This window comes from Sorex fumeus, unplaced genomic scaffold, assembly GCF_029834395.1.
Source record: "Sorex fumeus unplaced genomic scaffold, SorFum_2.1 ptg000042l, whole genome shotgun sequence".
In the NCBI taxonomy this organism is placed as follows: Eukaryota; Metazoa; Chordata; class Mammalia; order Eulipotyphla; family Soricidae; genus Sorex; species Sorex fumeus.
Window position 1 is genome coordinate 482,033 of NW_026606099.1, and position 26,077 is coordinate 508,109.

The 26,077-nt window shown below is 47.1% G+C and overlaps 1 protein-coding gene across 2 annotated transcripts; it reads left to right on the top strand.

Moving 5' to 3' along the window:
• Positions 1–5,371: 5,371 nt before the first annotated feature.
• Positions 5,372–19,138, top strand: NACA (nascent polypeptide associated complex subunit alpha). Of its 2 annotated transcripts, none has more exons than XM_056120269.1 (8): positions 5,372–5,454; positions 6,126–6,197; positions 16,629–16,714; positions 16,879–16,956; positions 17,706–17,852; positions 18,204–18,332; positions 18,708–18,830; positions 19,010–19,138. In XM_056120269.1, the coding sequence occupies exons 2-8, from the start codon at positions 6,128–6,130 to the stop codon at positions 19,022–19,024; spliced, it is 648 nt and encodes a 215-aa protein (XP_055976244.1). In that variant the 5' UTR covers positions 5,372–5,454; positions 6,126–6,127; the 3' UTR covers positions 19,025–19,138. The 2 variants fall into 2 exon arrangements, with proteins under 2 accessions (XP_055976244.1, XP_055976245.1); XM_056120270.1 differs by lacking the exon at positions 5,372–5,454 and adding an exon at positions 5,610–5,628.
• Positions 19,139–26,077: the final 6,939 nt, after the last annotated feature.

Genomic DNA, 26,077 nt, shown 5'->3' on the forward strand with positions numbered 1-26,077 from the left:
GTCATGCTCAGGGCTTACTCCTGGCTCTGTTGAGGGATCACTCCTGACAAAGCTTGGGGGACCATATGGTGGCATCAGGGATTAAATCAGGGTCAGCTGTGTGCAAGGCAAGTGCTCTACCCTCTCCAGCCTTGACAGATGGACCATGTTCTAAAGGACAAAGCAGTAGTACAACAAGTAGTGTGTTTGCCTTGCACGCGGCCAACTCAATACAATCTCTGGCATCCCATATGATCCCTCAAGCACCATCAGGATTAATTCCTGAGTATAGAACCAGGAGTAATCCCTGAGCATTGCCAATGTAACCAAAAAAGAAATGACTAATCTCAGAAGAGATGCAAGCCAAGTCAATGAAACTCACTGGACTTCTGGCTGAAAACTGGGCACTTTCAGGTGGAGGTGGGTCACCCTGCCAGCCTCAGCAGCAGCACCCACAAACAGCCTCCACCATACAAACAACCCAATTTCACTGTTTGACCACTAATCTCTGAAGAGATGTCAAGCTGAAAAAACTCCCAGGTACAAAGATCCTGGAACTCCTGGACACCTCCAAATTCCACAATACTGACGGCTGAGTCAGTAGGAGCACAGCACATTAGAGAGGAAAGTAGGCGCCCATTTAGCTCAACAAGCAAAAACAATAACTCAGCAGGCTCAACTAAAGACAAACAGCTCAGTAAATCCTCAGACAATGATTTTAGCACCCCCATTTTGAGATATAACAATTTTCACAAACTTTATTCAACTTTTTTTTTGTAATTCTGCTTACCATTTCATTGTAACAACAAACAACATAAAATAGATTATTTGCACCTGGCTGACCCGGGTTCGATCCCCAGCATCCCATATGGTCCCCTGAGTACTGTCAGGAATGATTCCTGAGTACAGAGCCAGGAGTAACCTCTGAGCACTGCTGGGTGTGGCCCAAAAATCTAAATTAGTAAATTAATTTTGAAAAAGAAAAAAGCCACCAGTGCTGTGAGCAGATTTCAATTTCTACAAGGTCATAAGGCTTTGCCTATCATGGGAAGTGTCCCTAGCAAGTTGGAGATTTGCTGTGCCGATCTGGGTAAGTGTCCTAATGCTTCTGGCAAGGCTCAGCCAGGCAGCTTGACCTTGTCCTCTAACTCATCAAGAAAATGCTGCTGGAACAGGTTCTAGAGCCTTAACGCCAAGGCTCTAATGCCCAGGCTGGTCTCTGTGTTCAGTCAGCTGCTGTGGCAGTGTCTGTTGCCCCTGAGCAAGCTGCACCTACCAAATAAAATGTATTTGCTTTTAGAAGTAATTAAAACAGCATGGTATTGGGTTAGAAACAGACCTGCAGACCAATGGAACAGAGTTGACTATTCTGTCACAGACCCCCAAATATATGACCACTTAATCTTTGACAGAGGAGCAAGAAATGTGAAGTGGAACAAGGAAAGCCTCTTCAACAAGTGGTGCTGGGAAAACTGGATAGCTACCTGCAAAAAAATGAACTCTGACCTCTGTCTTATGCCAGGCACAAAAGTCAGATCAAAATGGATTAAAGACCTCAATATCAGACATGAATCCATAAGGTATATAGAGGAAAATGTAGGCAGAACTCGCCATGACATTGAAACTAAAAGCATCTTTAAGGATGAAACAGCGCTGGCCATTCAAGTGGAAGCAAACATAAACAAATGGGACTACATCAAACTAAGAAGCTTCTGCACTTCAAAAGAAACAGTGACCAAAATACAGAAAGAGCCCACAGAATGGGAAAGAATATTTACCCAATACCCATCTGATATATATATTTATGTATATATATACAAGATATACAAGACACTAGTAGAATTGTACAAGAAAAAAACCTCCAATCCCATCAGAAAATGGGGAGATGAACAGAAGTTTCCTCAAAAAAGAAATACAAATGACCAAAAGGCACATGAAAAAATGCTCCACATCGCTAGTCATCAGGGAGATGCAAATCAAAACAATAATAAGGTATCTCACATCACAGAGAGTGGCACACATTCAAAAGAACAAAAGCAACCAGTGCTGGCGTGGATGTGGGGAAAAAGGGACGCTCTTTCACTGTTGGTGGGAATGCCCACTAGTCCAGCCTTTTTGGAAAACAATATGAAAAGTCCTTCAAAAACTAGACATTGAGCTTCCAAATGACCCACAATACCACTCCTGGAAATATATCCCGAGGATGCAAAAAAGCACAGTAGATAAAAAAAATAATAAAAAATAAAATAAAAAATTAAAATTTTTTTTTAAAAAAAGCACAGTAGAAATGACATCTGTACCTATATGTTCATTGCAGCACTGTTCACAATAGCCAAAATCTGGAAACAACCCAGTTGCCCTAGAAAAGATGACTGGTTAAAGAAACTTTGGTCACGGTCACGGTCCTCCCGTTCATCGATTTGCTCGAGCGGGCCCAGTAACGTCTCCATCGTGAGACTTGTTACTGTGTTTGGCATATCGAGTACGTCACGTGTAGCTTGCCAGGCTCTGCCGTGCAGGCGAGATACTCTCGGTAGCTTGCTGGGCTCTCCGAGAAGGGCGGAGGAATCGAACTCGGGTCAGCCATATTGGCTGCGTGCAAGGCAAACGCCCTACCACTGTGCTATCGCTCCAGCCCCTTGCAGCTGTTAGGAGAGAATAAGTCATGAAATTTGCTTTATAAATGGATAGACATGGAGAATATCATGCTAAGTGAAATGAGTCAGAAAGAGAGGGACAGACATAGAAGGACTGCACTCATTTGTGGAGTATAAAATAACATAACATGAGGCTGACACCTAAGGACAGTAGATACACGGGCAAGGAAGATTGCTCCATAGCTGGAAGTCTGCCTCATGGGAAAAGGGAGCTGGAATAGAGAAGGGATCACCAAGAAAATGATGGCTGGAGGAATAGGTCGGGATGGGAGATTTGTGTTGAAAGTAGATAATGGGCCAAACATGAGAACCTCTCAGTATCTGTATTGCAAAACATAATGCCCAAAAGTAGAGTTTGGGGAATATTGTCTGTCATGGAGACAGGGGGAGGGTGGGAAAGTGGGGGGTTATAACAAGGATATTGGTGGTGGGGAATGTGCACTGGTGGAGGGATGGGCATTTGATCATTGTGTGATTGTAACCTAAACATGAAAGCTTGTAACTATCTCATGGTGATTCAATAAAATTAAAAAAAAAAAGAAAGAAAGTAATTATTGTCAGGTAAGGACTATTACTCTTGTTAATCTTTCCTTCCTGGCTACAGAAACAACTACAGGTGAGTACATTGCATTGGTACATGCTTTGCATGCTGGAGACCCAGGTTCACATCCCTGGCACTACCTGGTCCCCTGAGCAACAGCAGAAGTGACCCTCAAGAACTGAACTGGACTTAGCCCCTGAGCACCTGGGTATGACTGAGAGAGAGAGAGAGAGAATGAATCTGGTTTTGGATTGGGGGCAAGGAAAACTAGCAGCAAAGCACCTTGCAAGTTCAATCTAGGCACCATGGTCTGGGGACACAGTGCAAGGCACTTGTGTTGCGTGCCACATCCAGGATATCAAACATGGTCTCCTGAGACCTCCAGAAATGACCCTGAACCCCTTGTCCTACACACACACACACACACACACACACACACACACACACACACACAGAGTCCAGGCACCAACTGTGATCCCAGCAGCACAGCAAGCTCTCAGGTGCACCACAATTAACCAAATCTGGGGGGCAAGCTCTGTAATCTAGAGTAGGCCTCCTAGTGACCAAGAGTGGGGGGTGGAGCAGGGGTCTTTTATTCCTGGTAAATTCCATTCTGACTTAATCTGATTCACTAATCCTAATGCTCACTGAACTATGTTTAAGATCTCAGACCCTAAAATAGCACACAGGTACTCCTCAGCTCTGGCTCCACCCCCCTGCCCATACTTCCTGAATAAAACCCTTATTCATTAAGAAAATTGTTATTTCCAACAAGTGCCCAAAACAGGCAAGAACTGTAGTGGCAAGAGAAATAGCTTGAGGCTGAATGCATGAGGCTCAATCCCCAGCATTAGGCACCACAAGGACCGACCGGACCCTTGAGCCCCTAGTGCGTGAGTCAGAGAATAGCCCCTGAGCACTGTGGAGTATAACACAAGAAAACAAAAATAGAATCACTATTTATTTAAAATGTTGATGTATAGGTGCATATGCTGCCCGAGCCCATGTGCTGCTTGCACCCACATGGCGGAGCACATGTGGTGCCTGAGCACATGTGTCACCCGCATCTCCCCTCTTGAGATGTGTACTTTTCATGCTTTTATGTCTAATGCTAGGATGTGTGTAGAGGCTCTTTCCGCCCTTGGAGAAGCCCTTGTTCTCTCTTGAGTGCGTTACTCTCTCTCATTCTCTCCCTCTCCACCCTCTCATTGGTCCTGTGGATTAGGGACATGAGCTACAAATATGGAATTTTTTTAAGTATTCAAAAAAAAATGTTGATGTATATAAGTATCAGCCCCAGGTCTGATCCCCCATTACAGCGAGGTCCTTCAGCACCAATGGGTGTTGTCCAAAGACAATTACTGTTTTTTTTTTTTGGGGGGGACACATCTAATAGCATTCAGGGATCACTCCTGGTGGGGCTCTGGGATCATATGGGATACCCAGGATCAAATCTGGGTTGGAAGAATACAGGACAAGCGCCTTATCCGCTGTACTATCTCACCGGATCCCCTAAAATATAACAATTACTGTTTGGGAGAGGCAGGAGAATGTTTAAAATTTTCAACAGGGGCTGGAGCATTAGCACAGCGGGTAGGGCGTTTGCCTTCCACGCGGCCGACCCGGGTTCGATTCCCAGCATCCCATATGGTCCCCTGAGCACCGCCAGGGGTAATTCCTGAGTGCAGAACCAGGAGAAACCCCTGTGTATCACCAGGTGTGACCCAAATAAAATAAAATAAAATTTTCAACAGTGATCCATATGCATTCCAAAACTTCAGCAACGGCACTTAAACTAGGTCATCGCTACCTTCCAGTGGCATAAATATAAGTTCTGTGGTATTGGATATGACTTGGTATCTGATAGTAGTGTCTGGGAAAAGAAAATCCGAAGTATTTTGTAACCACAGTGCTCAGCAAAGTGCAGAAGCTGCGTCGCAGTCGTTTCTGTCCGGGTATCCAGAGGGCGTCAGTTTCATGGACAGGAAGGGGTCAACTCGGCAAGGACTGCGTGGCTCCAATCAGAGAGCTCCGACCTGGCCAGGGCGTCCTGTCCTGAATTCTCAGCCTTATTTAGACCCCGTCACCACCCGCGCCTTATTTAGACCGCGTCACGCACAGCCGCTCGGGTCGCTCGGTGACGGGCAGAGGCTCGTGACCCGGAAACGATTCCGGTCCCGCCCCGCCCCCTCCGGCCGGCTCTTTCTGCAACAGGCGTGGGTCACGCTCTCGCTCGTTCTCTCTCTGCCGCCATCTTGGTTCCGCGCTCCCCGCACAGTAAGTGCTGTCCCCGCCGCTGCCCTCTATCCGCCGCCATCTGCCTTTCTCGCCGGCTAAGCCGCCCCGGGGACCGAAAGCCGAGGAGAACTGGAGGCTCTCGGGGGCCGCCGGCTTCCTTCGTGCCCCGGGGGCAGTGTAGCCTCGGCGCCTGCGGACAAAATGGGGTCTGCGGTTGGTGTCCTGGCCAGACAGCCGGGCCGCGGGGCCGAGCCGGCGGTCGCCGAGCTCGGTCACTGCCGAAAAGGACTTATTTGAGCAGGCGGAGGAGAGAGGCCGGGGTCTCGCTCTTCTCCCCGGGAGAGGCGAGCGTGGAGGCTCCGGGCTCCTCGATGCCATTTCCCGGGGAGTCGGAGTCCCCCTCCCCCTCTCCGGCCTGGAGTCGGGGTCCGCCCGGTCCCTGCTCTTGTGAGTTCCGGAGTGTCGAATGAAACGAACCCCGGGACTCGGGGGAGTCCGCCTCGGCCGGGTGAAACCTGAGCGTTGGCGTGGTCGGGAGACACGGGGTCCCGCGTGTTTCTCGCTGCCTCCCGGACGCTTCGGGGAGGGGTGTCGCGCGCACCCTCTTAGTTGCCTTTTTTTTTTTTTGACAGCCGTCCCCCGTTGCTTTTAAAAATAGCAGGAGGACGGGTGCGATCGATTCAGGCCTCCTCTTTATTCCTTTCCTTCAGAAATGCCCGGTGAAGCCACAGAAACCGTCCCTGCCACCGAGCAGGAGTTGCCGCAGCCCCAGGCTGAGACAGGTGGGTCCCCGCAGCCCCCGCGTCTCGGTTCAGATGGTGAGAGTAAGCGTTTAAAAAGCGTCTTTGACGATCGCGGGGTGGGGGGGGGAGGACTTGATTCTGCCCTGCTGTGTGTTGTGACAACTATTTTACAAGGAGTTTGGCCTTGGAACTCCCACCTCCCCAGGGCCAAGCCGAGCCAGCAAAGGGGCTCGGTTAGTGATTCTTAACGTATTGGAACTCGAAGGCCGCTTGCAGGCCAAGGAGACTTGAGCTGCTGCGGAGTCTCAGCCAGCGGGTTGCATCAAGGTTTTAGATGTCAGGGATTAGCGTTGTGCCTTCATCACATGGCCCGATGAGACTTGGGCTCTTCCGTGGTCCCTGCCCAGGGCCCCCGGGCCCTCCTGGTTTGATTAACTTGCTATGTGTGTTGGTGCCAAAAGACTCTCCAGTATTCAAGGGAAATAGCTTCATCAACAGCTCCTCCTGAATCTAGGGTTGAAATAAGATTGGTTTTGAATGCTCTTCAGCTTTTAATTGAAAGGATGCTGCTTAAAACACACGGGAGGGCGGAGTGCTAGACTTTTTTGCTGCGTCAGCTGTGCAGAAGTAAATTAAAGGCTCCACCAACTAAATGCCTCATTTTTTTAATTTTTAAATTCCACTTGTCCCGTAAGGGCATTTTCTGTCTCCTGGGCTTAAAATAAGAGTTGTTTGCACTTGAAAGTATTGGGGCCCTCCTTTCCACCTGTCTCATTTTAGCAGCTGAAGGGATTAATTAACAGCTGCAAGAGAAAAAGGAGCCCCTGAGTTGGGAGGGGATGAAGTACATGAAGTCCAGCTATACAGGACTTGTCCCTAAAGAGCCTGTAATTTAATGTTGGTGAGACTTAGAGAGTCTTAGTAGGAACTGGAATTTAGGTGAACTTAGGATAATGTGATTTGGGGTTTGAAAGAATACTTGTTTCTAAAACTGTCTTTAAAGTGCTGCTAAGTAATTTCTGACTCCTTTGAGTTTGGCAATAGTTTATGGTAAGGAACTATAGGAATTATAATTATTAGAATGAATTTGAAAACTCCCCAGGAATTGGTTATAGTACATAGAGCAAGTTTTGGGGCCTTATCTTGAGGTCCAGCCAAAAGAAGACAGGTCTGAAGACATTAACACTATAATTGAAAGATTTTGACCTATCAACTCTTGGGGGGGGGGATTGTTGAACCACCTATCTTTGCTATAGTAGGATTCCTCTCCAAAAATTTAGTGTTTGGGTAAATTGAATTTGAATGCCATGTGGGCCTTTTTTTAAAAAAATACTTTCAGGTGTTGACCATTTGTTAATCTAAAATGTAATTTGTTGTCCTAAATAAATAGCACACTTGGTATTTTTCCATCATTCAGAAAATCTTTTGCTTAACTTTACCCTGGTGTCAAATAGTTTCCTTTGGCAGAATGACTTACCCAGATTAAGGGGTGGGGATCCAGTGTAGTGGAGGAGTGTCTCCGCTCCAATTCCCTGCTTCAAAAATAGAATCAAAGTCCGGTTTAACAAGTTAGGTTACAGATTCATAGTTCAGTCCCTTCTCTTGTGACCAAACCCTCTCCCTAGAGGTCTAATTGATCTTCTATTGATATTTGACATAAATAGGAAGACTGGAGTCCAAGCCAGTTGTGGTTGGTTTTTTGTTTGGCGTAAGGCGTGGGAAAATTAAGTAATCAAGGACTTTGTATTTAATAGTGTCAAACTCTGAAATGTTTGAACTTTAGGAAGAATATAATTATACCAGACCTTCCTTCCGAAAGGTTCTCATTCCCTATCATCACCTCTTTTCTTGTTCTCAGTATCTATTTCAGTGAATTTGTGGTTCTTAGGTAGAGGCTAGCATGGCTGTTATTGTAATTCAGTTGCCTGTGAGAAAAAAGGAATAGAGCTCATTTAGGAGGGAAAAAGAACATAAGGGCATGTTCCATGCTTTCCATTTAGAGGGTGTTGCTCCCGTTTAGAGACTAATCAGTTGTTATTAAAAACTTGCCACCCTAAAATAATTTTGGTAGAACTTGGACAATGTAGGAGGTAAAGAGGGGAAGAGGGATATATTCTTGTCTACTGAACTATGTTGGGGGGGTTGCTGTTGTTGCCTGTCACCTTTGGCTAATCCTGTGTGGTGACTTTCATACCGAATTTAAAACCTAGTGTCCCCTTGAGGCATGTTGTGCCAAGTTGGGCTGCTGGGCTGCGTAACTCACCTTTGTTTTTTTCCTTCCCTTTATCCCTCTTGCTTTTTTCCTCCAGCTGTGCTTCCTGTGTCTTCAGCCCTGAGTGTCGCTGCTGCCTTAGGGCAGCCTGAACCTACCCAACCCCCTCCCTGCTCTCTGGCACCCCCACAGTGCCCTCTGGCAACTCTTAACCAGTCTTCTCCCTTCCTGTCTCCTACTATTGCCTCAGCAGCCCCTTTTGATGAAGGTCCCCTTCCTCAGTCACCTCCTGGAACACTGCCTTTGGGAGCTGTTCCTAATACCCCCACTTTCCTGCCACACCTAATAGGGCCTCCCATTTCCCCAGCTGCCTTGGCTCTGGCCTCTCCCCTGAAAGGTGCCCATTCCTCCTCAGCTGCCTTGGCTCCCCACGCAGGTCAGAAGAGCCCTGCTTTCCCACCTAACCCTCTTATTGCAGTTGGCAGAGGGGAGTCGGGATTGGTGACGTCTCTGTCAGCTCCTGTTGCTTCCTTAGAACCAAAGACCTCCCCAGGTGAAGCTCCCCCTCAGGAAGTTCCTAAACTAAAAGGTCCCCCCATCTCTCCAGGTATAGTCAGTGCTGGTCCTTCCCGATTTGTGACTCCCTTGGCCCCTGTTCAGTCTGAAGTAGCCTCCTGCCTTCAGGCACTACCTGCCACTTCCCTAGGGATCACCTCCCCTCAGATCAAAGGCATCCCTATTTCCTCAGCTCTCACCTCTCCACCGAACCTTGTAAACCTCAGCCTAAAGGGGGGGGCCCTTAATCCGCCTGCCACTTTATCTCTTTCAACCCCATCTACTCCTGTAACTTCTGGTGCACCCTCAGTTTTCCACACTTCTTTGGGCTCCCATCTTGCACCGTTATATCAGAGTTCTGCTTCTCATATCCAGCCTTTAGTTCAGACAGCCCCAAGTGTTCTGTCAGATTCACAAGTGAATACTGTTCCTGTAGGGGTCTCTGGCTCTTCTCAGAAATCTGTGAGTTCTCTCCTTCCTTCCAAAAATGAGATGATTCCTGCTTCCGCGGCTGCTTTTCCAGTGGAGGCGCCAAATTTCTCTCTGGGTCTTTCTCAGGGTTCTACTTCGACGAGCGTAACTTCTCATAGCCATTCTGGTTCCTCTACTGTTGCTACCTCTTCTCTGCCATTATTTCCTACAGCTGCCCTCACCAAAGGCTCTCCTAACACTAATCGGCCTTTTGTGGCTTCAGTTCCTGCTTCTCCAGGAAGTCCAGGCCTGGTGGAAAGTCCTGTTTCTTCTGTAGGAACCACCCCACCAGTTACAACTAACCCCTCTCTAATTTCTGTTGCACCTACTAGTACAACAGAGGTAGCTTCTTGTGTTTCTCCAGTTTCATCAGGTGTCGTAAGCAGCAAAGACACTACTTCCCATTCTGCTTTGGCTGTGGCAGCACCTTTGCCTCCCAAGCAGCTTTCTACTCCTACAGTGACAACCACGCTGGGAATTCCAGTCTCTCCTTTGCCTACTCCTGGGGGCTCCAGCAGTGTCCCCACTTCAGGGTTGGGCAAGTTCCCAACACAGAAAGATCTGCCGGCCGTGCCTGCCTCTCCTGGAGCAGCCCCTGTTTCACCAACCCAAGCAGGACCTCCAACGAAGAAAGACCCTCCTTCACTACCATTAGGCCTGGCACCCCCTAAAAATCCCCCCTCTCCCCAGAATCAGTCATCTCTGGCTATGCCTCTTTCTTCTGAAGCCTTCTTAGCAAAGAAAAGCCTTACCGAGCCTCTCTCTGAAGGTAGGCCAACCACCTCTCCTGTGGGTGTCAGTTCCCCAACGTCTATAATCAAGACAGATACTTTGGTAAGCCCGGGCCCTTCTGGTGCTCAGCTTAAAAGTTCTCTCACTGTCCCGACTGCAGCTACTTTTCCTCTGGACAGTGCTGCCACTGCTGGGGCGGCTCCTCAAGATTCTAGAGGCAGCTCTCCTGCAGCTGTAGCAAGTTCTTTGTTGGAAGGAGCTGGTGCTTTAGCCCCCCAACAGAGCACTCTTCCCACTTTACCCCTGATTAGTCCCATTTCAGAACATTGCTCTGTACCTCCACCTGTGACTTCACCCCAGAAAGTGTCGGCTACTATGGTAAAGACCCCTGAAATTCTGAAGTCTGAGCGCCCTCTCTCTCCTCCTCCAACTGGTCTTCCTGCAGAAGCAAAAAAAGTTGTTGGCATGTCTCAAACCTCAGCATTGGCACCTGTGGTTTCCCCTCTTAAAGGGCTCTCATATCAGGACCCCAGTACTTCAGTTATGGAATCTTCTAAATGCATTGACCTAGCTGGGTCTCCCTCTTCTTTAGGATCTAGTTTGTCTCCTCAAACTAACAGACCTCCAACCAAGAATGAATCGGTTACTTCTACTACCTTAACCTTTGATCCTTCTGTTTCTAAAAGTGTTTTCCCAGATACTCCTGCTGGAAATCTCGCCTCTCTTATTTCTCCTGTTACTTCCTTTCTTCCAGAGGCCAATCTCACTTTTCAAGACCCTAAAGTGTCGCCAACCAAAAGCTACCCTTCCACTCTCCCATCCCCCAAAGGAGCCCCACCTCCTCCTCCTCCCAAAATGGCCTCTTCTCCCCCAGCTAAGGCTCCTGTCCTCCCCAGAGAGTCCCCAACAATCCCAACCACCAAAGGGACCTCTACTCCCTCAACAGCAACTCCTCTCTCTCCAGAAAGAGCCCTGGCTGACCCCTCCCCCGGAAGGATGGAGGAGCCCCCAGCAACCCTGTTCCCCAAGGGGGGAGGCCCTACTTCCTCGACTACAACCCCTCCCTCATCCAAAAGGGCCCCAGCACCTTCATCCCCAAAAGTACCTCCTACTCTGTCAGGTGTGATTCTGCCTTCGTCCAAAGAAACTCCAGCCCCCCAGAAAACTGCAGTTGAGCCATCCCTTGAAGAGGCCTCTGCCTCTCTAGCCTTGGCTCCTTCCTCTGCCCCAAAAGCACCAGTAGCTGCCTTCCCTCAAGGGACCTCCACTTCCTTAACCGCAACTCCTTCTCCCAAAGAGTCTTCAGCTCCCGAAGGGACCCCAGTAATCTCAGCTGCCAAAGAGGCCCCAGTCCCTTCAGCTGAGTGCCCCAAGGAGTTTCCAGTCTCTAAAGGGCACCTTGCTTCTAAAGATATTCTCACTCCCTCAGCTCAGCCCTCCAAGGAGTCCCCAGCCTCCAAAAAGACATCAGCTACCCAGGTCCCCAAAGACCCTTTAGCAGCTCCGTCCCATAATGCCTCACAAGAGGCTTTCACTTCCCCAGCTCAGCCTCCCAAGGAGACCACAGCCTCCAAAGGCGCTCCAGCAACAGCAGCCTCCAGAAAAGCCCCAGGTTCCAAAGGGGCTCCTCCTTCTTTAGCTCAGTCCCCTAAGGAATCCCAAGCTCCCAAAGGGGCTGCAACTTCCTTAGCTCAGCCATCCAAGGAGACCCCCACTCCTTCAGCTGAGTCCCACAAGGAGTCCCCAGCCTCCAAAAAGGCACCAGCTACCCAGGTCCCCAAAGAACTTCCAGTAACTCCAGCCTCTAAAGCTACTCCAGCCTCTAAAGAGACCCCCACTTCCCCAGCTCAGCCTCCCAAGGAGGCCTCAGCCTCCAAAGGAGCTCCAGCAACAACATCCTCCAAAAAGTCACCCACTTCTCCAGGCTCTAAAGGAGCCCCTCCTCCTCCAGCTCAGACTCACAAGGAGTCTCCAGTCTCCAAAAAAGCACCAGCTTCCGAAGTCCCCAAAGACCCCTCAACAACTCCAGCCCCTGCTTCCCCAGACTCCAAAGGGGCCCCAACTCCTAAAGATATCCCCGCTTCCTTAGCTCAACCCCCCAAACAGGCTCCGGCTAATAAAAAAGCCCCAACTACTCCAGCCTCTAAAGAGGCCCTCACTCCCTCAGCTCAGCCCCCCAAGGAATCCTCTTCCTCCAAAGGGGCTCCAGCTTCCAAAGATGCCCCCAGTCCTTCAGCTCAGCATCCCAGTGAGTCTCCAGCCACCAAAGGAGCTCCAGCTTCCAAAAAGGTCCCAAGTTCCAAAGGAGCTCTGGATTCAAAAGATATCCCTACTTCAGCTCAGCACCCCAAGGAGTCTCCAGCTCCCAAAGGGGCCCCAGCGTCTAAAGATAGCCCCCCTCTCTCAACTCAGTCTGCTAAGGAGTCACCAGCTCCCAAAGGGGCTCCAGCTTCGAAAAAGGCCCCAACTACTCCAGCCTCCCAGGAGGGCCCAACTCCCTCAGCTCAGCCCCCCAAAGGGGCTCCAGCTTCCAGAGATAGCCCCAGTGCCTCCACTCACCCCCCTAAAGAGTCCCCAGCTCCCAAAGGAGCTCCAGCTTCCAAAACGGCCCCAACCACTTCAGTCTCCAAAGAGACCCTGACTCCCTCAGCTCAGCCCCCTAAGGAGTCTCCATCCCCCAAAGGAGCTCCAGCTTCTAAAGAGAGCCCCACTCTCTCAGCTCAACCCCCGAAAGAGCCTCCAGCTTCCAAAAAGGCCCCGACTGCTCCCTCAGTTCAGCCTCCCAAAGAAGCTCCAGCTTCTGAAGATAGCCCCACACTCTTGGCTCAGCCCTCTAAAGAGTCCCGAGGCACCAAAGGAACTCCAGCTTCCCAAAAGGCCCTAACTACTCCAGCCACCAAAGAGGCCCCGACTTCCTCAGCTCAGCTCCCCAAGGAGTCTCCAACTTCCAAAGATAACCCCCCTCTCTCAACTCAACCCCCTAAAGAGTCCTCAGCCCCCAAAGGGCCTCCATCTTCCAAAAAGGCCCCAACTCCCTCAGCTCAGCCCCTCAAGGAGTCTCCAGTTTCCACAGATACTCCTACTCTCTCAACTCAATCCAAGGAGTCTTCAGCCCCCAAGGGGGCTCCATCTTCCAAAAAGGCCCCAATTACAACAGCCCCCAAAGAGGCCCTGACTCTCTCAACTCAGCCCCCTAAAGAGTCCTCAGCCCCCAAAGGGGCGCCATCTTCCAAAAAGGCCCCAACTGCTCCAACCTCCAAAGAGGCCCTGACTCCCTCACCCTCAGCTCAGCTCCCCAAGGAGTCTCCAGTTTCCACAGATTCTCCTACTCTCTCAACTCAGCCCCCTAAAGAGTCCTCAGCCCCCAAAGGGCCTCCATCTTCCAAAAAGGCCTCAACTACTCCAACCTCCAAAGAGGCCCCAACTCCCTCAGCTCAGCCCCTCAAGGAGTCTCCAGTTTCCACAGATACTCCTACTCTCTCAACTCAGCCCCCTAAAGAGTCCTCAGCCCCCAAAGGGGCACCATCTTCCAAAAAGACCCCAACTACTCCAACCTCCAAAGAGGCCCCGACTCCCTCAGCTCAGCCCCCCAAAGAGTCTCCAGTTTCCACAGATTCTCCTACTCTCTCAACTCAGCCCCCTAAAGAGTCCTCAGCCCCCAAAGGGGCACCATCTTCCAAAAAGACCCCAACTACTCCAACCTCCAAAGAGGCCCCGACTCCCTCAGCTCAGCCCCCCAAAGAGTCTCCAGTTTCCACAGATTCTCCTACTCTCTCAACTCAGCCCCCTAAAGAGTCCTCAGCCCCCAAAGGGCCTCCATCTTCCAAAAAGGCCTCAACTACTCCAACCTCCAAAGAGGCCCCGACTCCCTCAGCTCAGCCCCCCAAGGAGTCTAAAGCCCCCAAAAGAACTCCAGCTTCCCAAAGGGGCCAAACTTGCAAAGAGGCCCCTACTTCCTCACCTCAGCCCCACAAGGAGTCTCCAACTTCTAAAGATGGTCTTACTTTATCAGCTGAACCCCTTAAGGAGTCCCCAGCCCCAAAGGGTGCTCCAGCTTCTAAAAAGATACCCACTACCCCAACCTCCAAAGAGTCCCCCACTCCAGCTGCGATTCCTCAGCACCCCAAAGTCACCCCAGCATCTCCAGCCTCAGAAGACCTTTCCATTCCCTCAGTTCAGTCCTCCAAGGTCTCCCCAACCCCAAAAGCAACTGTAGCCTCCAAAGAGTCCCCCACTTCAACTCAGCCTCTCACCTCCAAAAAGACACCAACTTCCCCAGCCTCCAAAGACCTGCCCCCCAAGGACTCCCTAACCCTCAAAGGCACCCCAGGAACTCTAGCATCCAAAGAGATTCCTGTTCCCTCAGCTGGGGCCCCCAAGGATTCTCCAGCCTCCAAAAAGGCACAGGCTACTATAGTGCCTAAAGGTTCTCCAGCCTCCAAAAGAACAACACCCACCCCGACCTCCAGAGAGGGCCCCACTTCCTCGGCTCAGCCTCTTCAGGAGTCCCCAGTGCTCAAGGGGGCCCCAACAGCCCCAACATCAACCAAAAGAATTCCAGCTACCCCAGATGCCAAGGAGGTTTCTACTTCCGTGATTCTTTCCTCTCCCAAAGAAACTCCAGCAATCCCATTCCCATGTTCCTTGGAGTCAGATTCCCCTCAGGCATCTAAAGCGCCCTCAGTTCAAAATGGAACCGTCACGGCACCCACAAAAAAAGGTTCATCAGCTAAGAAGAGTTCTTTGGATACCCCAGCCAAGAGTGGTAGTAAAGAACCCCTTTCTACAGTGCCGACAGCTCCCACTCCGAAGGGCCCTTCCAAGACTCCAGATGTGCTCCCTGTTTCAACCGTAAAGAGCAAGGATTCTTTGCATTCTGCAAAAGGCTGCCCCGTGGCTGCCCCTGAGTCTGAAGCATCTACCCCTCTAGCTGTGGCTGCCGCTGAGAAGGGCCTGACTAAGCCTGGCTCAGCATCTGTCTCTCCAGCACCCACTTCTTCAGCCTCTCTGCCTCTTGCTCCCTCCCCAGTCCCCCCTCTGCTTCCTAAACAGCAAATTGTGCCGTCCTCACCTGGGCTGGTACTGGACTCACCCTGTAAGCCCTCAGCCCCTGCTGATGAGGATGAGCTGCCGCCTCTGATTCCCCCGGAACCAATCTCGGGGGGAGTGCCTTTCCAGTCGGTCCTCGTCAACATGCCCACCCCCAAACCTGCTGGGATCTCTGTCCCAGCCCCCTCTGCCAAGCAGCCTGTTCTGAAGAACAACAAGGGTATTTGCCTTGGTTTGCTGTGTGCATGGTGTGTCGCCCACACCCCTCCCGGGGCTACCCACCAGTACTAACCCTAGGATGCGCCGCTTTCTCCAGTGCATATGCTTGTGTTTAGACATAGACTGTAGAATGGCCACTTTACCGAATCTCTAGGACCATGAAACAGACTCTTGGTTTTCATCATCTCAGATACTTCATGTAATGTTCAAACTAATTCTGGGTATGCTGCTGCTTTTTTTTTCCCAACCTAACTAATCTGACATTGAAAACCAAGACTTCCTAGACCTTCAAATGCTCTAATCTCTGACACATGACTAACCTTGTCCCTGGGCCTGGGATTTGCTAAAACATTGGGAATTCTAGCATTGTATGAGTTTGTTTGTTTGTTTCACTTATCATAGACATAGTAATGACCAGTTGCCCAGGGACTCCCTTATATTAAAAACGTATTTGCCTAGCCTGAGAATGGTACAGATCTGTGCTTTTGTTTTCTTGATAGTGAATTGATGCGTGGCTTTTCAGTTTAGGGAAACTACAATATATGAATCATATTTGGAAGAAATGGCAGTAGTCATAGAGTCACAATGGAGGTGACTGTAGGTTGGCATTATCTTCTGCTGTGCTGATTAGAGCGAGTAATTAGCTAAGTGTTTTGAGGATAAGGTCAAATGTGTGTACACAGCTGCTTCTGGCCTCCCCCAACCCAGAATGAAGGGAGCACATCAGCCGTGAGATCTTACCAGTTTTGGTTTGTGGGGTTTTTTGTTTTTGTTTTTTCCACCTAAGTGTATCTGGAGACTTACTTACCAGAACTTTTCTGAGATGGTTGCCTAGTTTTGTTTTTGCATTTCTGGGCATTGAACCCAGGGCCTCACATACAAGGCCCATGCTCCACTGCTGAGCCACTTCCCCTTCCCTGCACTAATTGAATGGAACTAAGTTTTACTTAGGTCATTGGTGTTTACCTGTGCCAAGAAATAAAGACCTTGAGGGAAAGGGAGCAGTTATAATATAAACTGCTCAGATATTTCTAGCAATTGCTGCTCACCTTGGGGGCTGGGTCCTTAATAGATGTGTACACACTGTCTATGACTTAAGTTAGAAAGAAGTTCTCCATCTGGCTTCACACAACACGGTTTTACATTTAACTTGGACCTTCTAGTTCAGGTAGGGTATGATAAAGTGCCTCCTTGTATCTACTATAAAGTAGTAAGTGTGTTTGTCATCTTAGGATCTGGAACAGAATCTGACAGTGATGAATCAGTACCAGAACTCGAGGAACAGGATTCCACACAAGCAACCACACAGCAAGCTCAGGTGGGTGTTTCATTACTACATGGAGAAGAAAGCACTGGAAAATCAGGGTTGACTAAAGAACTTGTTATGTTTTGAGATTGGAACCTCCATAGAATTGGAACCACATGGGATAGTGGTATAGAAGCTTAGATTCCACTATACTCATAGCTGCTATATCTTTTTAGCTGGCAGCAGCAGCTGAGATCGATGAAGAACCAGTCAGTAAAGCAAAGCAGAGCCGAAGTGAAAAGAAGGCACGGAAGGTAAGGTTTTAAATGATAAATTATAGACCTGTATGACAGTACTGATAAAGCATCAGACGTTAAAAGAGCTATAGTCAAGATTTTTTTTTTAATTGAATCACTGTGGGAAAAGTTACAAAGCTTTCAGGTTTAAGTTTCAGTCATGCAATCACTAAACACATTTCCCTTCACTGGTACTTATTTTTCACCCAATATACCCCACCTCCCAACCCTCCCAATGCCTGTGAGGCAGATGAATTCTAGTTAACACTCTATCTACTTTGATTAGATTCACTGTTTCGACAAAAGTTGCACCATTATTGTTTCGAGTTTACACCCCAAAATCAGACCTGCTAAAAAGGCATTGTGAAATAATCTGTTTTCTACAGCTGGTTACAAGAACTAAATGATGTCTTGTAATTGTGGATTTTGGGTTTCTGATATTTTACTTATTAAGCCTGGAAGTATTTCTGCCGAGAGCCAGATAATTATGAGATTGGTTTCTGTGGCTCTGGAGTCATGGCGTGCCAGAGAGTCGCTAGTGGGGGGCAACTCGTGACCTCGGTAGGGCGTGAAGGATGAGCCGGGAACACCCCTCTTCCCATGAGATTTCAGTTGCCCCGTCACCACCGGCTCATGCCTGGCTTTCCAAAATACAGTCAAGATCTTGGTGATGATAAGGTCATGTTAGAGTTACTGTGGCAGAAAGCCCAGGAGCAGTAAAGAAGTTTAGAAACTGATGGGTTTATGTTCTGTTTTTTATTCTTTAGGCTATGTCCAAACTGGGTCTTCGACAGGTTACAGGGGTTACTAGAGTCACAATCCGAAAGTCTAAGAATATCCTCTTTGTCATCACAAAACCAGATGTCTATAAGAGCCCAGCTTCAGATACCTACATAGTCTTCGGGGAAGCAAAGGTGAGTTCTCATTTTGAAGATTGTTGTAGTCCAGGATTTCTCAACCTCAACGTTTTGATTCATTTCTTTATTGTAGAAGTGCTATCCTGTACATAAAGATATTGAGCAGTAAATGTTTAGTATGACAACCAAAAAGACTTTAGACATTGATAGAAGTCCCCTGAGGGACAATCCACATTTTAGAATCACTATTTTAGACCTATTAATTCTTGATATATTGGTACCTATCATCTGGGTGAGATAAATCAATTTATAACTACAAAAACTGTTTCAATGTGTGGTTTTAGAGTAAGAATTTAGAAAAGATGTGATTTATTGCAGACTGAGTCTTCTGTATTCTCTGTCCTTTAGATCGAAGATTTATCTCAACAAGCACAGCTAGCAGCTGCTGAGAAATTCAAAGTTCAAGGTGAAGCTGTCTCAAACATTCAAGAAAACACACAGACTCCAACTGTACAAGAGGAGAGTGAAGAGGAAGAGGTATACAGGAAAATCTTTTATTTTCCATCTTCTCTGGGTAGTTGTGTTTGTATTGATGTCTTGATATAGCTTCTCAGCTCTCATCACATTGTGTTAAGTACTTTTAGGGTTATATTGAAATTAAGTTCAAGAGACTTGTCCAGGGGGACTAAGCAACAGTACACAGTTAGGGCACTTACCTTATGGGGATGCTGGTTCAATCCCCAGCACCCCCATAAGGTCACCCGAGCTCACCAGGAGTGATCGCTGAGCACAGAGCCAGGAGTAAGCCTAAAAACAAATAACAACAACAACCAAAAAATCAAGAACCTTGTCCAAAGCAAAGCATTGCCTTTAAGTTGTTGTTTTTTTTTTTTATTTTTTTTTTCCTCTCAGGTTGATGAAACGGGTGTGGAAGTTAAGGATATTGAATTGGTCATGTCACAAGCAAATGTGTCGAGAGCAAAGGCGGTCCGAGCCCTGAAGAACAACAGTAATGATATCGTAAATGCTATTATGGTGAGTGTACAAACCTTTAATTTTTTAACTTGTCTCTGCCCTGTCCAGTTAGAGTCCCCCCACCCATCCCAACACCTGCTAGTACTCCAAAACCTACTCCCAGCTGCCTTGGATTTAAGTAACCTGAATTCTTTCAGTTGCTTTGAACTTCCTCTGATGGAATTTCTTTCCCTTTACAGGAATTAACAATGTAGCCATCTGGAAAAATGGAGACCCTTTTTTTGGTGTTTCAAAAGAGTAACTGCAGCTTGGTTTGAAATTTGTACTGTTTCTATCATTAATAAAGTTATGGCTTCTTGTTGGATGAACCCTGGATCCTTGATCTTTTCCCTCACCCCCAGCAATGTGGACACTAAAATAGAGCATGATTATCACATTTAAAACCTCAGGTTAAATTAATAGGGACCAGTGAAACCAAGTCTTCGCTTGAAAATCTCAGCCTAGGGCTTACGGCGCTTGTCTTGCACATAGAGCGGGTATGCTCTCTCGAACACTATCAGGAGAGATTCCTGAGCACAGCGGATTGTTCTTAACACCCACCCTCAAAATAACCTTTTCACCTGTTGTAACATCATCTTCTGTAGCAGAGCTCATCTAGCCTTTGGGAAATAGTGCGTAGTAGGTGTGGATTTTAAAAAATCACTACATAGAAAATTTTGACCGTATTCTACTTTTTAGACATTCACTGTCAATATTGGGCAGGGGGGGGCACAGCCAGTGGTGATCAAGGTTTACTCCTGGCGGGGCTCAGGGGACTGTGGGGTGCCAGGGATCAAACCTGGGTCAGCCACGAGCAAGGCAAACACCCTACTCTGTACTATTGCCCTCACTATCAATTTTTTTATTATGTCATTGGGTTTTAGGTATGCGTTGTTTTCGGTATCACGCTTCTCACTTCCCTCTATTTCCCCGCTGCCCGGCTTTGCCTCCTTACAGTCTGCCTCTTCGAGGGGCATTTTTTTTTGTAATGTAGGAATACTGCTTTTTTTTTCAACCATTGATAAAGCTGATTGAACTGGGCATGAATTCCACATTATTTTTAATCAGAATGTTAATTTTTTATTATTTTTAATCACTGTGAAACAGTTACAAAGCTTTTCTGTTTGAGTTTCAGTCATACAGTGATCTTATCACCCAACCCTCCACCAGTGCACATCTTCACCACTAAGGTCCCCAGTATCCTACCCTTCTCCCTGCCAGTCTCTGGTATGAGATGATACCTCATTTGATTTGCATCTCCCTAATGATTAGAGGCCGAACATTCCTTCGTGTTCCTTTTCACCACTTGTATTTCTTCTTTGAGGATGGTTCTGTTCATCTCTTCCCATTTTTTGGTGTTGTGTGTTTTCCTTGTAAAGTTTTACCAAACTGTCAACTTTTTAATTTATAAGATTGTGATTAGAGTAGGCATAATTACGCTAGGACATAATTATGAAAGCTGGTATTTGAATTTAGGTTGTAGGAGATGGTTTGATGCTGGGCAGAGAGATAAAAGTTCAGTGGGTTGATTATATGCTTTGCGTACAGGTTACCCATGTTCAATCCCTTTCCCCTTAACACTGTATGAGCCCCAAGTACCACCAGCTATGTCCCAATAACCTCATGCACAAAAAGTGATGGAAGGCAGATTAAAAGATGGGAAATAAGGGGAGCCTGTGTGATAGTACAGCAGGTAAGGTGCTTGTCTTGCTTGAGGGATCCCTGGCATCGCTTACAGTCCCAAGCCCGCCAGGGGTGAACTCTGAGCACTGCCAGGTGTGACCCATAAATAGAAAACAAAAAGGTAGAAGTAAGGCACAAGTAGGTATAAGAATCCTAAGAAGGCCAGAGATAGTAGAGTGGATAGGACTTTTCCCTTGCATACAGCTGACCCAGGTTTGATCCCCCGCACCCCATATGCTCCCCTGAGCGCTACCAGGAGTAACCTCTGAGCACCATTGGCTGTCGTCCAAAAGCCAAACAACGAAAGAATCCTAAGATGCTAAATACACATAAAATTGTTAGAAGAGGTACGATTGGATTAAAATTGGGGGGTCTTTTGGAACTAAAGTTGTGTTTGGGGCCATAGCTATCGTACAGCAAGTAAGGCACTTGCCTTGCATTCTGCCAACCCAGGTTGGGTCTCTTTTTATCCCGTATGGTCCCCTGAACACCACCAGGAATAATTCCTGCGTGCAGAGCCAGGAGTAACCCTTGAGCATCGCTAGGTGAGATCCAAAAAGTTAAAAATAGATATGTGATATCGTTCAAGGCTATTATGACCACCAGTGGTATAGTCCCAAGTACCTTCAAACTTCTAGAGCCATATTACATCAGTTTATAGTTTTTTTCCTAGTACCCTTGAATGGTACAACAGACTTCTATCACAAAATGATTAAATTTTTGGTTCTTCATTTAGGAGAATGTATAATTTTGAACAAGTCTTGTTTTCTGGGTTTTTGTTTAGTTTTTGGGTCACACCATCAGAGCTCAGGCTTTATTCCTGGCTCTGTGATTAGGGATCACTCCTAAAGACCCCAAGCCCGCCTTTTCTGATTCTTAAACTGGTTAAAAGCCTGTGTTCTGATAATTAATGGACCATTTCACAATACCTTAAGTAACCTTTGACTTTATAGAAGTACTTCCAAAACGCAAGGTTCCGTAAGGGCTAGGACAGTAATGCAGAGGGCTGGAGCACAAGCTGATAACACTGGCCAAATGTAAGCATTCTTGCCTTTCCTATTCAAAAAGATTTCCTTCTAGGGCTAGGAATATAACTCATTGGTAAAGAACTTGCACGTGTGAGGCTCTGGTTCAATTCTTGGCATCTCATGGGCACAACCAAGTGGCTGAAAATTCAAGACAAAAAAAGTATAAATGGATCAGGGTGCTTGCCTTGCACACAGCTGACCCTGGTTCAATCCCTGGCTCCCTATATAGTCCCTTAAGCATTGCCAGGAGTAACCCCTGAGCATCACCAGCTATGGTCCCAAAATCCAAAAAAAAAAAAAAACAAGTTTTTTAAAATGTTCTCTAAGTGCATACACTGGTGATGGGGTTGACTTTGGGACTATGTGCATGAGAAACTATCATTAATGGTATTGTAAATCACAGAACCTCATATATTTTTTTAATTAGTATTTTTCTCCAGCTAAAGAGCCTCAAAGACTTAACACCTGTTTTGCACTGATTGATCCCCGAGTTCAATCCCTGGTCCCACGTGGTCCCCCTGAGAACTGCCATTTGTGGCCCCAGTTTCTTTCTCTGAAATGCAAATTGATGCAGTTATTGAAAAGTGAGAGACCAAAGTCATAGTACAAGGGGGGTGTTTGCCTTGCTTGCAGCCGAACTGGGTTTGATCCCCAGCACCCAAGCACTGCCAAGAGTAACCCCTGAATATCCCCAGGTGTGGCCAAAAGCCAAAATAAAGAAAAACAATATGGAGAAGAGAGTTGAGACCAGAGAGATAGTATATCTGGTAGGGCATTTGCCTTGGACAGGCCGGCCATGGTTCAGTTCCCAACACCATGTATGATGCCACAAATCTGCCAGGAGTAAGCCCTGAGCATCATCAGGTGTGACCCCTCAACACCCCACAAAAAGGAAAAAAGATACATGCACCAGCAATCCCTTTTTTTGGTATTTATCAAAAAGTGTTTTTAAAAACACTAGGGGCTGGAGCAATAGCACAGTGGGTAGGGCGTTTGCCTTGCACACGGCCAACCTGGGTTGATTCCCAGCATCCCATATGGTCCCCTGAAGCACCACCAGGGGTGATTCCTGAGTGCAGAGCCAGGAGTAACCTCTGTGCATCGCTGGGTGTGACCCAAAAAGAAAAAAAAAATTAACACTATTATTATATCCATCCCAATGTTTATGACAGCATTATTTTCTACAGCTGAAATACTATGGAAGCAAAGCCAGACAGACAAAGGGCCGGAACATATGCACAAAAGCCCCGGGTTCAATTCTTGACTGAATGGTCCCCTGAGTGGCACTGGGAGTGACTCCCCCAACTCTTAGCTTGAAGTAGCCCTGAATACTAGATGTCCCCCAAAGCAAAGCAAAAATATGGGTATCAGTGGAAGATAATAGGCTGGAGAGCATGCTTGGATATATGAGTCTCAGATTTGATTCCATCATTGTATACCCTGAGTATTTCAGGAGCATCTCCTGAGCACTGGCACTGAACACTTGAGCCCAGTGAGATATGGTCCATAAAATACACACACACACACACAGAGGCCACCAGAGAGATAGTGGGTAGGCCATAGGCCCCTTCCCTTGCACACAGCTGACTGGGGTTCAATACCCAGTATGTATATGGTCCCTTGAGCACACCAGAATGATCTCTAACCACAGAACCAGAAATAAGCCCTGAGTACCACCATGTATAGCCCAAAAACCAAAGAGAAAAAAAAAAAATTAAACGGGCTGGAGTGATAGGCACTTGGCTTGCAGGCCTGAGACTCTGACTTGGTGCCCAACAACCACACACCCTGAGCACTGCCCAGGATCACTACTTTATGGCCCAGAGACCCTCCAAAAATAAAAAAAAATGAACTCGTGTGTCTCGTCACCCATTTAGTTGCATTGCTCATCAGGAGGGCACATAGATTGCACAGCTCATATACTGCTCTAGAGGGTTCCACTCCTAGTTGTACTTGCTCACTGTTCAGAGGTGTCCACCAGGAGGCACAATTCCTGAGTACTTGCAAGGCCAACTCTAAATCAGAGCCATCCCTCAGCCCCTTAACTTTGTTTCTAAGAATTATCTAAAATGACAGATGTAGCTCTGTTTGGTGTCTAGCTTTTATCTCTACTCTACCAAATGACTCACATCAAAGTCCTCAAAAAGGCACTTCACACGTGGTACATTTATTTGTCTATCATTCCACAAATTAGTTTCTTTAATACCATTCTCTTAATTTTCCTTATGTCTGGTTGATCTTCAGTTTCAAGATACCACCTCAAAATCAGTTTCATTATCTATACTGCCAAATTTTTCCAAATTATCTATACTGTGTTTTCTGGTTAACAGTTAATAAATGTTATAGCTATCCATTTGATCACATTAAAATAAAACTTGGTATTTTCAACAAATAGTGTTAGGAAACTAATACTTCAATAAAAATATAAATAAATTAAAAACTGGGTATTCACATGCCAAAGAATAAATTTAGACCATAAGGAAACTAGAAATCAGGAGACAGCTCTAAGTCGTTGTATTTCATCATAATGGTAATGATTTTTATATTGCCAAGAATACATGCAAAAAAAGTTCAAGGGCTGAAGAGACAGTACAGCTGGTAGGGTACTTTCCTTGCACACAGCTGACCTGAGTTCGATCCCAGCATCTCATATGGTTTCCCAAGCAGTATCAGGAGTAATTCCTGCATGAGAGCCAGGAGTAACCCCTGAACATTGTCAGATGTGACCCCAAAAAAATTAAAAATTCATCAGGAATGTCCTCTGGGGCCCCTGAATTCCATTTGGGACTACCCCCAAAATGTTAATTGAATTTCTTTGGACCACAGGACATAAGAGTAAAAACATCACACAGATGAGGAGAAAAGACAAATGGCATTTAATAGGGGCCTGTGGTAGAGTGGTTGAGAGGTAGAGCACCTGCCTTGTAGGCATGAGGCCTCCAATCCCATTCCCAGCACCAATCCACATGTTGATTGCAACCTTAGGTACAATGCAACCAAGTGTGTTGTGAGCACCACAACCAGAGAGCAAGTGCTGCAACCAAAGTATGCAAGCACTATCTGTGAATGTGTATGTGTAACCTGGCCATCCCAACAGTAGGGGTAAACGGGCAGGAAAGGTGACAAAGTTATACAAAAAAGCCAATAAAAGCAAAAAGATGTTGGACATCAGTAATCATTAGGGAAATTCAAATCAAACTGAGATCCAATCTAGGTAACACCTCAGCAAGTAGAATAGCTACACTTAAACACCAAAATTAGAGCCAAAGAAATAGCACCAGGTTAAGGCACTTGCTTTGTATGTGGCTCACCCTGGTTCACTCCCTGTCACCTCATATGATCCCCCAAACACTGCCAGGATCACTGATGCCAGAGCACTGCCTGTTGAAACCCAAAATCCCCTGCCCCAGGAAAAAAGGAAAAACATAAGCCACATAAACCCATAAAAATTGGTTGTCAAAGAGGTTTTGGCAGGGAATAATGAGGAGGTGCGGAATTAGTGGGAGCTGCCTCCCCAGCAGTGCTCAAGAGCCCACTAGCCATTCCAGTGATACTCAGCCAAACAGTCTGATGCCAGGTCTGATGTATAAGGGCCTGGCAATAAAATAAATAAAACTCCGGCTCTTCACAAACTGCTTTTAAAAGTAGCATCAGACTTTTCTGCAGTAAATATAAAAATAAGAAAACTGAGACTAAATAGCCCTCACCCAGTTGTCACCAGCGTTAACATGTCCTCATTTGTGGGATGTGGGCAGGGAAGAAGGATCATATGCTATTTTACCATAAGTGCATATTCTTGTAAATATTATTAGAAAGAACAATCTCTGGGGGCCAGAGTGATAGAACAGCAGGTGAGTCGCTTGCCTTGCACACAGCTGACCTGTGTTTGATCCCCAGCACCCCATATGATCCCATGAGCCCTGCCAAGAGTGATACCTGAGCACAGAGCCAGAAGTTCACCAAGTATGCCAGGTGGGCACAAAAACAAAACAGAAGTCGAAAGGAGACCAGAGGATTCCTCACTTTAGCATGGGGAAACAGGAAGAAATGGGAAATAACTGTTAATGAGTATGAGGTTCTTTTAGGGGCTTACAAAATATTTGGGGGGGGGGGTTGGGCCACACCCAGCAGTACTCAGGGACTATTCCTGACTCTGGGCTCAGGAATAACCTCAGCAGTGCTCAAGGGATCATTTCAAACCGAGGTTGGCCACAGCCAGTACCTTAACCTCTATGCAGTCTCTCCAGCCAATATTTTTATATCAATTGTAGTGATGATTGCACAGCTCTCACCTAAAACTACAAAACTGGATTTGGCTTATAATCCCTAATGCCAAAAGCACAAAAGTTCAAAAATCCTGAAAGTTTGGCAGATAGTACTCCTTATAGCAAGGACCAGGCCCTAAGCAATAGTGCAGCAGCTGCTTACAGCACCTACCTTGTCAGTAGAGGGGCACGAGTTCAAATCCTTCATGTCCCAGGTGCTCTGAGTATGACCCTGCAGCTCTTCTGTGTAAGCCTGGTAGTTCCAGGGTCCTATTTGCCACCATCACAGCAG